Below are 14,984 nucleotides of genomic sequence, written 5' to 3'. Positions count from 1 at the left end.
ATGAACTTTTCCTGTAATGTTAGGGTGATCACATGAACAATTATTGCAGAAGGGAAATCCTGATGCATTTATAGGTATGTAGCAATTTATCACTTCAATTTATTCTTACATATTTGATTTATTCTGATTCTTGATTTTCCCCCCTCTTTGACATCCTTGCAACTGCTGCAAGTTGTGGATCGACAAAGCTGAATCAAAATTTCATTGCAATGTAGTTTAGAATGTTTCTGATTGAAAGAGAGAATTTGTTGATCTTCTTGTTCAGGATATGTAGAGTTTTAACTAATTAGACTCGGACGAACTAATTTTCTGCTTAGAATCAAGTGGGTGAAAATGGATTTCAACTTAGCAGCAAGATTGCTCAATCAAACTTAATTCCTTCTGGGTTGTGCGTTCTTTATCATGAATGGCTTCTGTTGAGTTAGCTGCCCTGTTTGATATGCTTCTTACTCAAGAACAGTGAATGGACAATAGTAATCCTGATGGGTGAAACTAGTAGTCTTAATCCTTGATCTCTCTGTGTCTTATCTCAGCCACAATTTTGTTCACTTTCAAGCTATCAGCAAGTGTTTCTGATCTCTGTAATGATCTTATTAGAGCATTTCCAATTGAAATGCAGTAGTACCATATTATATAGTAGTTCTAACTGCAATGTTCATATCTTAGCATTACTAGTCCTCTATTTTCTAGCATTGAATAGCCACAATTCTCTGCAACCAGGTGGAAGAAGAGAGCTTTTGATTATCATGATAGTGAAATGAATTAACCCTCCTCATGTTGTGAAATGGATGCCATTAAACATAGAATAGGCTGGAAGAACTGTTTTTTTTTTCAGGCAGATTTGGTTTAAGCACAGAAAAGAATTGAGTTATGATCTATGGCATCCTATTTAATGGTAAGATCATGATTCCCCATGGTTTTGGAGTGAGGTCTAATCTTCTCATGTGGCAGTGATTAACTGGAAACTGGCTGTTTATTCCTTTTTTTTTTTTTTTTTTTTTGCCTTCTCTTCTGTCTCACCTTGTTGATATCTGAGATCTAATCTACGTACTTCCCACCTCCTCTGTGATTTTGGATCTTAAAATAAGATTCATCTTGAAGGTGCCAGCTTTGTTAAATTTGGTGATGCATAAAGTTAAACACGGATATGGGATAGTAACCACGTTGGTCTCATGAGCTGGAGATCCTCTTGACCATATGGATCACCAAGCTTGAATATGTTGGATTTGTTTCATGGTTAGCCTCAAGGTTTTAAAACCCAGAATAGCCTCAAGGTTTTAAAACCCAGAACCTGATATTGATCAGCCTCCACCAATTCCGATTCGAATCAGATACAAATCGGTTGCGAATCCGCTGAAACTCTAGAAAATGGAATCAGAAAGAAGAAGCATAGATTGTCACAGATTGTTGAGTGAGTTTTTCTATTTATAAGTCTTGTTTATCTTTCTCCAAGAAAAATTAGTTTCATTGATTTTTGGCTTCTGTAGTCTGTACTGAGTAGAGAAAGGAAAATTGGAGTATTGGGGTTGGACCAGTCAGTCGATTCTGATTCAAATGAGCTGATTCCTTCTATTCCAATCCGATTCTTTAAACCATACTTTTAGTGGCATTGTTGAAACATAGTGTTTCAAAAATGGGTCTGGCCTTGAACCACCTGCTTTTTGTTCGAATGCAACCGGGCCTCTTTCCCGTAAACATTGTGGTCTGGTTTTTGCAATTATGGTCCTAAACACGTCATTTGTGGTTAAGAGAGAGAGAGAGAGATTCTGGTTTCTAGAAAGTTAAGGTTGTGTTTGATGTGTATTCATTATGTGTCTAGAACGGATGGCTTCAAACTGCGTTGTTGATTCAGAATCCATTTCGATAATACATACCAAAAACAACCCAAATTGCTGTATTGAAGCCCACAGAAACAGAAAATTGGGTTGTGTTTGTACGTGCAGCAGATTCTCATTCTATAACCACCTGATGGGAATCCAATACATTATGCTTCATATCCATGAAAACTTCATATTTTGTAAACCTGTTTAATGACAAACCGAACCGGTGACAGATCAACCAGGCTGGACCGATTTATTGGTAATTTGATCGGGGTAGAATTGTAGCTTATATTCTCAGTTGGACCTGGGTTAGCCTTTCTGTTCATTTAGATTCCCCCGCTTCAGTTCTCAAAGCAGTCCATGAGCAATCGATTTTCAAGATGAACAAGCGAAAATAGGAATGGAAAATTATCAGATTTCCCAAGAACGTAGGTGAGGGCTTCCATGGAGAGGGCACTGTTTAGGGCATTTCCGTAATACATATCTTGAGTATAAGTAATTTGGTTAAACAAAATATTGGGTTGGAAATTCGATAAACCGAAACTTATTTTTGGGTAATCTGGTAATTTTCTACAAGAGGAAAAGAAGGTCCTCTAGAGTAACCCACCCTCATTTGAAGCTCACCAGATGATCATCCAAGGGGATAGTCATCACTTCCCATAACCCAACCCACAATGGATGGGTTATGGGTTAGGCTCCTTTATATCACTCAAACCTTGTATCAAATGAATTTGTTTTTACCATGTGAAATACTGATGTGACCAGTCGAAATCGTAAAAATAGTAAAGATCATTTTCCAATATTTGAATCATATGACCCATCGTGTATTGGATTCTACCCTTAGTATTTTCCACCATTTAGAACAAGTGTTTTTAAGCCAATTAGTCGATTCTGGGTAAAAACTAGGATGAGTGTTTTTAAGCCGATTCCTAACGATTCTATTTATTCCGGAAGTCAATTTGGGGTTTAAACACTGGCTTTACATGAGATTACAATGTTAGAATTTTAATCCTTTAGGGGTTAATATTTTAATATTATATGGATTAATATTAAATATCTTAAACCAGACTAATTAGAGTTTTGGTCTAATTAAGGAGGTTATTAAGTTGTAGTAGAAATCTAATGTGGACTGACTTAGTGTGGGACAGATAGATTCTTACTAGAACTATGATGAGAAAGACCATTTAGGAATTACTATATAAAAAGAGCTAGGTCTCCCCTCTACCCATCACAACTATTAGTTCTCAATCTCTATTGAGGAGTGCATTCTAGAAAGAGAGAAAGATATTCAGTGTTCATCATCCCTATGCATACGGTATTCTCATCAAGCCAGTTACTTTGGGAATAGAGGGGAAGCACCTAGATTTTGTTCTTTATTTTCCGCTGCGATCATCATCACTATGGATGCAAAACAAGGTTAGTGGTTTTATCCCTGTTTTCTATTATTTATTTGACCCTGTGTTCTTGAATGTCCTATGGAGATCCTGGCTTTTGAGGTTTTGTCCCTATTCGGATCAAATTAATCACGCATACAACTCTTTAAACACAAGAACCTCCTCCACTACATCACCACCTCATCACCAAAACGGCCATCCTATGTTGCTAAGAGGGTTCTGATAATTTGAACACAAATAGGGGATAACCATAGAGAGGCTCTGGCCCTGCAAAGGAGCAGAGGAGAATTATTGATACCATAATGATCACAGACCCAACTGTTGAGCCAACCATTGTTACCCATGGAAGATGAAATAACACAGAACAAAACAATGATCCAGATCATGCATGACCTACCTCCATCTGTATCTGCTGCCCTTTGAGACTCTGTTGGCAAAAAGGCCAAATCTTGTTATTGGAGTTAAAAATGGAGTCTGACCATACCCATCAGGACCATCACGAGAATGAGGAATCTCTTATCCCGTACAGAGATTCTGATTTGAGGGCTTGTCGCTACTGTGGGCTTAGCCTTGAATTTATATATATATGGAGATTAATTTAAGAGTCACAAAAGCAGTAACTGTGTCATCTGAAGAGAATCACTTCCACTTCATAAAAAGGATAAGAACACCCAACAAGACAAAACAGAGAGGGCAGTGAATCTCTGTGAATGGGGACTGTGAACCCATCAATGATCTAAACTGGGGACTACTAGCCATGGATGGACTCTGCTAAGTGGACCACCCAACAAACACCAACACGCAAAAGATCTCAATTGGAAAAAAAAATTCACAAACTCTTTTTCTTACAATTTCGCATTTGTGGAGTCAAATCACTCTATTTTTCTATCTTTATCAAATTGCTCTTTTTGGACCCATTGAGTGCCTAAACCCAAAATTAAGGAGATAAGGAACAGAAGAAAGAAGAGATGGTTTTGGATGGAAGAGTTTGACCCAAAATCACGGATGATGTCGCACTCTCACTAAAAGCCAGAGTTTCTCTTGCACATACATGGGGTCTCCAGGGCCCATATTATTATTATCAAAGAGGGAATATGTTAAAAGAGACCTAGTCAATTAATGTGGTCTCTCCTCTGTTTACTAGGGGAAAAAAAAGTAGTTCTCTTGAGAGAGAAGAAATAGCACAGAAGAGCAGGCAAAGGTTGTATAATGGAGTACTTGTCTGGCCTTAGAAAGTAGAAACTTCCTTTTGTTGAGGGGATTCAGAACGTGCTGGGGCGCAGGCTGTGCCTAGACACATGGGGGTGGGCGAAATGATCACCCCGCCCCCTGAATGGTCAACCAACCCATGTGTCTGGGCACGGCCTGTGCTGCGGCACAGAGAACATCAACCCATAAAAAATAGATAGCTTTTACTTGTGAAGATTATCCATCCAGCCACGAATTTGAAAGATGACTTTAATCCTTTTGTTGTGGAACACATTAGCAATGTACTGTGAGGCAGGTAGCATGTTCTGACAAATGCACTGATATGAAGAAGAAATCAAGCAAACAATCATATACAATATGACAATTTAACATGGTTAGATATGAATATCTACATCCATCTGAAAGAATCAGTGATTTTTTTTATTAGGTGAAAAAAAAATTCTACACACCAATTTCCACCTCACAATGTGATCTCCGTTCTTTGTTTCTAGGGTTTTCCTCAAATAGACAATATATGGAAATCATAATCTCCAAACAATTATAATTTTACCCATGTATGTGTAATGGATGCAAATATACATAAACCCAATAAAACAACTATGTGGGTCATTACAGAATACAAGCCATAAAAAACCCAACACAACATCCATTGTTGAAGGGTTGAGGCTCCTTCCATTTACAAGATATCCTTCCAACATGTGTATTGAGGTGCATAATCAAATGTGCAGTCACGGTGTGTCACTTTCTCTTAATTAATTTTATTTCAAGTTAAAAGACAAAGGGCCCCATTTCTCTCCACCCATGTTGAAGAGAGAATCTCTTCATCCACCTTGTCTGACTCTCTGATTGGATTGGAGAAGAATTATTTAGGCCATGAACAATAAGGGGGGTGGGAGTTAATGACGAACCCAAATTCCAACCATAGTGTCACATCACGTTTAGTGAAGAGATTCTCTTTTCACCTAAAACTTAATCCAAAAGACAATGTCTCATATTGAATGAATGAGGCCCGAGTTTCCCTTCATCCATTGTGAAGAAGAAGAATCTCATCAAGCAATGGACATCATCACATTTGGATGGAACTCCAAAAACATTAAATTAAAGACATTTTGGATCTCCAACATATAGGAGAGACATAGAATAATAATGGTAAGCTTCATAAGAAAAAATTTCACCCTGGTACCAAAAAACTTTCTTTATCAATAATATTGATGACCCACTAAAGGTCATTTTGTATTTTTTTTTTGTTCATATCATACTTTACTCCATTTTGAGATTTTCTCTTGGGAAATTTCTTGATTACCCAATATCAAGTTTCCTCTTACCAAAAGACCTAAAACAAAAATTTAGATGCATGTGTTGCTTGTTAAGTAAGGCTTCATAAACCATAGAGGAAAACAATTGTCCAAACCAAAAAGCATGAAACAGTCAATTCCAAGCTTTCCCCCCTACACCAACCAAATCCAGCTATAATTCAAAGGGAATGCTAAGCCCATAAAATTCCACCGTTTCTCATATTTCATTCTCTAACTTGAATTGGGGGAGCCCAAGCATATACCTCCAAAACCAAAATGTAAGAATATATCATACTCACCGAATATATAGTCTATTTTGGTCTCCCACCATCTTCTTCCAAAATCTTTTTCATGTTTTTAACGGTAGAATTCAAAGGATATCCAAAATTAAACAGTTCTCAAACCACTGAGAATAAATGCCACTCAACAGAAGGGATCCGGCTCCTCTCCAGAGAGCTCAGCCCCCAGGGCACGCCCAAGGGGCATCCAAAGGTGGGGTTGTGCTGCACACATCTCACCGCATACCTAGGGATGTGTGAGGTACAGCCCAACGACTGGATGCTCCCTGGAGACGAGCTCAATCCCAGCAGAAGACACGGACTTAAAAAATAAGTGTTGGAACATGTTAAAAAACCAGAGCGAAAAATTGAATTATAATGCGATTAATTTCCTATAATTAATCCTTGTATTGGTCTAGAATACTATCAAAATTTTCCAACGAGTGGAAAGTGAGAACAGTTATTTTGAATACTATATGTGTAGTACTGCTTTAAAAACTTAGCTCTTCCTCTACGCAACCATGTAGGGAAACTTCTATAACAAATACTATTGCAATCCTTGCCGATGAATTCAGGAAGGAGAGATCTCTCTCACAATCTTAGAAAAATAGGGAAGATGTAAGACCCGTCAAAGCAAGAGCAATAGTCGAAAAGGTTTTCTTTTGCAAGAAGCAGGGCTACATTTGCGTCAGGCCATGTAGGGACCCTGATCGGCATGAGAAAGGAAAGGGCACGTCCAAACCAATATTGTATTCTGACTTCTGAGGGATTGACGAAAGCTAAAGTTATAGAGAATGGAGGGTCGGTCGGTTGCCTAAGAGCGTAGAGCTCCGCGGGATATCTATCTTTAGTATAATATATTTCCAATTAAATATATTTATTAATATGTACATCAAAAGTAAAAATAACTTTTATTTCTCTCAAGACAATACAATATCGAGATAAGACTGTTGCAATTCCGACATAGAATCTATATACTGTTGATTAAAAATGGTGCATCCAGTGCACGAGGCTCCCCCGCTGTGTGGGGTTTGGGGAAAGTCATAATGTACATATCTTTACCACTCTATTTTTGCAAAGAGGCTGTTTTCAGATACGAACCTGTGACCATTTGATCACAATGGTAGAAGGTTACACTATGACACACCCTCAAATTTATATACTGTTGATTGGACCATAAAAGTTATTTTAAAGGCATTTAAACAATAATTATTAATAATAGTTAATAAATTTAAAAACTTGTATAAATTATTTATAAAACCATACCATTGGATCTAGAATTTTTCCGATCATGTAGGAAATGAATTTTGTATTGAGCATCTCTTTTGTACACAATTCGACACCACAAAGATATAAAGTCCGAGACGCATTAACCGTTGGTACTTGGTACACCAAAACCCATAATGTATTACGATAAAGGGCCCCTCAGATCATGAGACCAATCATAAGTTAACATATTACGATAGAGGACCCCTCAGATCATGAGACCAATCATAAGTTACATATGAGAATCTTGTTAGTTACACATCCGACAGTATTTCATTCAAGATTTTCAAGTGATCCAATTACAATTATATTTTAAAATCATCATTTACGAGAACGCACAATGTGACAACCGTATGAACGGAAGTTCAATTCTGTCCATAATAGTGACCATGTTTAGGTGAAAACCCAACGACAACCATAGCACACTAATACCAAACATAATAATATAATCAAATAATGCATAATAAATATAATGGGAAAAAGAACGCTAACCGGCCACGTGGTTCCTACACTTAAACATAGGACCGTGCGAAATTACAACTCAACACGCGATGAATTAAAAAATCTCATTCAATCAAATGCTCATGCACAGACTTTTAAGGGCTCTAGTGCTGGTGGAGGCGCTACATGAACAGATAGCGATCTCTTGACCAAAATTAATATAATCAAATAATTTAATGGGGAGAGGTTTTGTGCACGGTTGTGCATGGTGCATGACCATGCACACAACTATCGGATGAGGATGGTTGTGTGCAAGGCCGTGTATCATGCACCGCCGAGCATAAAACCCTTCAATCTAATTTAATTATTAAATTTGATAGACACACTTCCAATAATAAGTACTTGGGGACCGAGACTCAAACTTGGAAAGCTTTCTTCAAAACTGCTCTGAAATTGGACTAAATTAGATGTGCTAAGTTTTCCTTCAGCTGCGGACTGAAGGATGGACACGAATGAGTATTTCCAGGGCCAGGGGGGTATTTTGGGAACACACTAGTAAAACCCTATAGGGGTTTTGTGAACCCTGCTAGGATGGTGGCTGAAGAAAACTTTGTCAAAAACAGATTGACCCCAATTACATGCATTCATGCCCCCAAAGTCCCAAACAGGTTACCACTAGAACCAAACATCTGTGCAATGCTAACAACAACCAGACATGTCGGCTGAGGATTTCTTCCCCAACAGAGAAAGATCCACCATTTCTATGCTGTTGAGCAGTCAAAACTGCCTTAAACAGAAGGATCAGTTTTTCAGGACCACTAGGATAACCCAGCAAAAGCTTGTTCTCTAGATTAAATACCTGATCATCCATCCAACAGCGAGATTCATACGAGTACAATTAACAAAGATAATTACAAAATTTAACACCAATGTAGCTAGTGAAGTTAGGGTTTAAATTATAGTCATGTATTAGACACCAATGCTCCAAAATTTGAGACTTACAATCAATGTAAATGTAGAAGATACACTCATCATCATTCATCATTATTGGAGTTTCACATCTAATTCCAAACTTCAGGGTTATTATAACCTTAAGCTCACACATTCACAAATTTACACACAAAAGAGAACTTGCACTGCATTGATCTGTTTAAGATAAGACACACTATCATTCCATCGTTCAAAATATCAACATTATCATCCCATGACTATCCAAGACAACATTACATTATTAACGTACATAAAGAAAAAGAAAATCTTATCAACACCATCATTGGCATTATTTAGCTTGGCACCATTATCACAATTTCTTGCCAAATGACACACATTATGGCTCCACATGCTAAGAGGACCTCATACCATCTCATAGACCAAATAGACCAAATTCCAGTTCGAAACAGTAAATGGAAATGGTTGAAAAGTCAATACGTAAAAAGTGTCACAAAAAGGGTGTCCCAGTGCATGAAGCTCCTGCTACTACAGGGTCTATCTGGAAAGGGCAATGTAAAATTTCATAAAATTACAAAAATGAAATGGCATGTTTGCGAATTTTTTAGGCACTTCCATCGCTTTCTTCGGGCTGAAATTTGATGGGGGAGAGATAGGTCTGCTGTGCCCTACCCATTACATAGACACACTCATGTTTGCCACTTGGCAATTTGGGGCCAACCAAAATGGTGTCAACTAGAATTGCCCTTCCTCTGTCTGTGCTGGGATCTATTTTATTGTTTCTTCACATATGAAAAACAAGTGCGACACCCAGGTCAACCTGGAATTAGGTAAAGCATGGAAATCTTTTTTCTTCCTAGATCTCACCCTCTCCCCCACCCCCCCCCCAAAAAAAAAAAAAAAAAAAAAAACCCCCTCAACTGTTAAAGAAAAACAAAACTAATTGGACCTAATAAAGCAAAACAGAAGTATTTATGACAAGTATGAAAGCAAGTGTAAAGCAATCTGCTGGAGCCAATTCAATTATTTATGGGAGAAAGAACACTGCCAGGCTGCGTAGTATATGCTAGTGCCTCCCTGTGTCTATCTCTCTCTCCTCCCTAATATGAAATGGCACATCTACACCCTACTGTGGGAGGAGAGAGATAGACACACAAAGTGTTAACATACACTACGCAGCCGGACAGTGTTCTTTCTCCCATTATTTATTTAGCGATTTCTTTTATAGCAGCTGGAGACATCATAAAACCTGTAAGCGATGTGCTGCGGAAATGCATTCTTAGTTGGTAAAGGTCCATATCTAAGCTAAGCCTAAAATTTTCAATCGGTGACTAGTAAATATGATAGAGACATTAATGGGAAACTCATTCCAAATCCAACATAAAAGAACATCAAGAAGCACAAAAAATCTTAAATAGCACGCTAAAGGGATTGCATTCATTCAGAAAACCCCTACTGTGAAAAATAGATCTTAGGTTGTCACAGAAGAAGAGTTATAATCCTACAATTTCCAACCCCTTTTGCATTCTAGATGTTTTGTCTGGCTCTGTGATTTAATATATCTACCTGCCTCAAGAAGGTCAAAAGAGCTAGAAGGCTTCCTCCCCATGCCAGTAAAACGCCCCATCATCTGTAATCTCAAGCTTGATCCATACACATTATGTACAGAATCAACTGATCGGTGTAGATGAAAATGAACCTTGGGGCTTCAAAGTGATCTCAAGAAAGCTTTCCATGGAGTCTATGTGTGAGCAGATTGGGACAGCAATCTGGAGTGATTATGCTCACCTTCGTAAGTAACAATAAGCATCGAGGGATCCTCTAGGCACCTCTCAACATGCTTCCTTGCAGGACAACCTCTCATGCTGCTACATTTATAATATCCCCTGCATAAAACCAGGTTGCTTTAGTTCTCTTCCCTAGTTTCAGTGTAAAAATAACAAGTTGTCAACAACATGTGAGATGCACCACAGATAATGTTCACCACTGGAGAAAGAATTACAAACGTGAATCGTGAAGGAATTCTTGGTAAGCCAAGCATAATGTGTTTCAGATTGACAAGCTGGTAATTGTGCGGTCTTAAGAAATCTGCAATCTATATTCTGGCAATTTGTTCAATTTGAATAAAGCAGGGATTTTGCCAACGTTATTTCAACAGAATCTCGCATATTTCATTCAACCCTTGGGTTCACTGACTAGATTTCAGGGTCAATCAGATAGTTTTAAAGTGCCTGATTTAATCAACTGAACAAACAGCACAGTATGTGAAATGCAGTTGTTTCAAGCCAATTTAACAACCATTCACAATTAGCTAGTGTAACATAAACTTTCAATGAATCAAGACAGACAAACTTAGCAATTGTTACTTCTTCAAATTCTGTACGAGGATGGTACACTAGAAAGTTTTGGCAAGATCAATAATGGAAAACTGACGTCACAACCAAGTAACATGTTCAGACAGAAGAAGAATTTTCCATTCAAGTTGAGAATCAAAATATCCATCTGCTATGCAAAACAAGTTATAAAAGAAACCTTTCACATTTGAACATCAAACTTAGGAGAGAGAGTCAGAATGGTTCACCGGGCAAGAACTAACGCTTATATGCATAAATCATGTGGCATTCACAACAGGAGAGCAAAATGTATATATACCTAGGGTGTGGAGAACCCTTGATTGGCTTCTGTCCATACTTCCTCCAAGAATACTCATCAGGAGGAATATCTGCAAGTTTGTTACTGATGGCAGGCACCTTGATGGATCTCTTCACCCTAAGTTTCCTGTAACAAAAAAGCAACCAATTGTTGGCAACGGAAAACAATCGAGTAAGACCCAATAGAAATTTAATTAGTGCATGGAACCAACCTCCTCTTGGAGCAATGACATCTGCCACTGCTTCCACATTTGACACTCCCGTCTTCTCCCCTACCAGAGCACCTCTTCTTGGTAGAATGTTGAGAGTTCCGGTCGGATGACTGTGGTGCACCGATTAAATGAAAGGGCTTTCCATCCAAGCTAGCCACACTGCCATCCATGCTGAGAGATGAGATGAAAGATCGGGTAGATGACATGGTGGGTGTGCAACTAGAGCTATCAAACTTGAGGTTTACGCTACTGTTGCTCCTGCGGTACATCATATCAGCTTGGAATTTCATCTGTTGCTGTTGCTGTTGTAGCTGCTGCTGAAGCTGGAACCTTTGTTGTTGCGGATGCTGTTGCTGATGTTGGAGAAATTGAAATTGGGTGGTTGGCGTTTGCTGTGCAAGTTGGAGTGGATTCTTACCAGCGGAGGCCATTTCCAGCGACCGGTTCTCAAGAAACATTTTTTGGGTAAATTGCATACTAGAATTCTTAGTTGTTTCCGCAACCAGGAGTGGGTTCTCGAGAAAATTAGTAGCTTGGATATGCTGGACAGGATTGGGTGAAGAGTCAACTTTAGAAATTGGGTTGTCGAGGAAGACGCTTTGGGGAACAGAGGATTGAAATTTCTGGAGTTTTCTGACTCTGGCATGACCCAAACCATTGCCCAGGAGAGACACAACTCTCTTGAACTTGAACACAACCTCCCCAGCTTCCACCATTAAACTCCTGTACTGAACCTGATCCTTGGATTGAGGCAGGAGACCGAGGAACCTATGGCAGTTCTCCACGGCAGCTTTGTTAGCTTCTTCAACCTCCTCCATGTCTGTCTCCCCGATCCAAGGATCAAACCCTACTTCTTCCAAAACCCTAGAAACCCAAATGAGAAAACATCATGGAACTCCGAAATACAAATACTACCTCCATGAAGCAGATCCCCGAAAACCCATAACAGAAGAAAGGAAAAAACAAAAAAAAAAAAAGGTTTCAACAAAATAAAAATCCTAAACCTTTTAAATTCCTCAGGAGATTTTCACGTCTGAGAGAGAGAGACATGGATCATATAAAACAGGTAATAATCCGAAAATCGACTAAGAAAACTTAAAAAAGAGAAAACCATAATTAAGTAGTTGAAGCGTTTAAGATAGATAAATAGCTAGGTCGTTAAGGGTAAAGAGAAGGCAAAGGAAATCAAAGAACAAAAAGACACACCAAAAGAAGAAGACGACGTTGGGGCTGAGATATAGGGTGAGAAAGCGAAACCCTAGATTCTTCTGTGGCTTCAGCTGGGAGGAGCGAGAGAACGAACGAGAATAGGATTGATGAGATTGAGAGAGAAAGAGAGAGGTGTGAAAGAGAAGACTTGCTAGTTGATAACCGGCGAAGAATTTTAGACGACGGAGCAGAGCAAAAAGAAAATTAATTAAAGAAAAGGTCACTAAAGAATGATGAGAAATGCTAATAATCCCCCCTCCCCAAAAAATAAAAGAGAGAAAAGGGGTCAAAATGAAAATCTCCGCCAGAAGGGACTTATGGGGCCCACAGAAGGGGAAAAGGAACGTGGAGGGGTTTTTTGCAAAGGGAGGAGCATCCGAATTCCGAAGAGAAGAGAGGAGTGAAGAGGGAAGGTTTTTTGAAGAAGACAGAGAGCCGTTACGAAATACATAAAATGGAGTTTGCAACGTGGCAAACTGGGTAAAGGAATAGAGAAAGGGACACGTGTTCCGAGGATTTTGACTAGGTAGCTTTTAGTGGGCCCCAATTTTTTATTTTGGGCTCCCTTGAGAAACGCCGTTGTGATGGTGGACTGGGCTGTACGTAAGTTACGTAGATAGGCCTCTCTCTCTCCACTTACAACGTCGTTGACCTGACAAGGACTCTGGAGTCTGGACTGGACACCTCTCTCTGTCATTCCAGTGTTGCCATGTATTATTAATTAAATTCTGTATTTTTTTTTAATGGAAAATTCGAAAATGAAGTAATTTTCTTTTTTTTTGGTAAGAAAATGAGGTAATTTTCATTTTGTCAAGAAAATATTTTTTTCCCTCGAAGAGGCGCATTGTCATGTAGCGTTTGCTCGAGTGCGAGGATCAATAAGAGCACAAGCAAAAACATCAACACAAATGAAATGTTTTTATTTCAGATCTAGATCTTCTATTTTTCGTTTGTCCGGTACTGTCGTATGTCCCATACACAAGCAAGATAGAAAATACCACCTTACCCTTGCCCAGTACGACGGAAGTAGATGATCTCGATTATTTTATTTCATGAAAACTAAGATGATGCTTTCGTGTGTGGTCCTATTTCTATGTGCAAAAGCCATGCTATCATGTTGCATTCTTTTTTTCCTTTTATTTAAGTCCAAGTTCTAAAAAAAATAACAAGTTACACTCTTTCATAATGATTTTTAACAGTTTTTTTGAGTAAACTAAAATTTAATAAATAAATATAAAATCTCTATGAAAGGCATTGGGTACCTAATGGTTCAAAGATATTTTTTCTTAAACTAATATGGGAGAGGATTTCTCACGAAGCCAATGTGGGAGAATCTCTGACATCATACTAATGGCAACATGAGGAACATATATTGTTTTGCATACATGCTTAAGAGAGGAGAAAGAAAATAATAAAAACTATTGTGAGAGGGCATAAAGTACATCATAAAAACAAAAAGGGTAAGGATCGTTGCCAATGTATGATGAAATCTCTATAGCGAGCCAATGGAAGCACAAGAGGAGGTGTTGTACGATTTGTATACAAAGAATTTCATGAGAGGAGGGCGAGGTCCCCATCTTTTTCCAAAAAAACAAAAAATAAGATCTTATTTTTCCTCTTTTCCAATAAATATTTTAGTTAAACATAATCTAAGAAAAGAAATGAATTATCCAACATGTGATTCATTTTCAAAATTTATGTTGAAGTATAAATTCTACTTATGGAAGAAGATGGACAGGGAGTGGGTGAGGAGGTGTTTGGGCTCTATTTATACATGATAGTGATACTAGATCGAATTTCCATGTTAATGGCTTACATTATTTTTATGGTGGTTGCCTATAACATTTCTATTGATACTAATGAAGTTGAAAAGAAAAGAAAGAAACAGATTTAAATAGATTGTACTTGCCCCTCGTACAATTAATATTGATAGAGAAGCCATTTGATAGTAATAAAATAATGGCAAAAAAGATTGGCACGATGTTAGTATGTAGATTCTTACGTATGTTATTTTACGGTCATCCTGTAAATATTGCATTCTCTCTCCTCGAGTAAAACCATTTACTATAAACTATTCGATTTCTCAATTCTCACTCCCTCATTAGTGAGAAACTACATTTTCGCATTGTAAGGATCTCTCTCACCTTAAAATATTTCTATAAAGAAACAACTCATTTAGTAATATATCCATCTTCTTATTTTGATTAAAAGAAAAAGATATTTTATTTTTGAAAATTATATATTATTATTTTAGACATATT

General features: G+C 38.0%; 1 protein-coding gene and 1 long non-coding RNA gene across 2 annotated transcripts; one reads left to right on the top strand and one right to left on the bottom strand.

Moving 5' to 3' along the window:
• The first annotated feature begins 325 nt into the window (after positions 1–325).
• On the top strand, positions 326–9,677 carry LOC122672099. Its single transcript, XR_006334431.1, has 3 exons — positions 326–618; positions 7,077–7,081; positions 9,666–9,677. It is a non-coding gene; the product is annotated as an uncharacterized LOC122672099 (long non-coding RNA).
• A 384-nt stretch (positions 9,678–10,061) lies between these two features.
• On the bottom strand, positions 10,062–12,529 carry LOC122672091 (probable WRKY transcription factor 21). Its single transcript, XM_043869595.1, has 3 exons — positions 11,515–12,529; positions 11,304–11,429; positions 10,062–10,537 (listed from the first exon to the last, which is right to left on the bottom strand). Exons 1-3 carry the CDS (start codon positions 12,330–12,332, stop codon positions 10,393–10,395), a joined length of 1,089 nt encoding a protein of 362 aa, XP_043725530.1. The 5' UTR covers positions 12,333–12,529; the 3' UTR covers positions 10,062–10,392.
• Positions 12,530–14,984: the final 2,455 nt, after the last annotated feature.

The sequence above is a fragment of the Telopea speciosissima genome, chromosome 1 (genome assembly GCF_018873765.1).
Source record: "Telopea speciosissima isolate NSW1024214 ecotype Mountain lineage chromosome 1, Tspe_v1, whole genome shotgun sequence".
NCBI lineage: Eukaryota > Viridiplantae > Streptophyta > Magnoliopsida > Proteales > Proteaceae > Telopea > Telopea speciosissima.
This window is presented reverse-complemented; position numbering and strand designations above follow the sequence as displayed.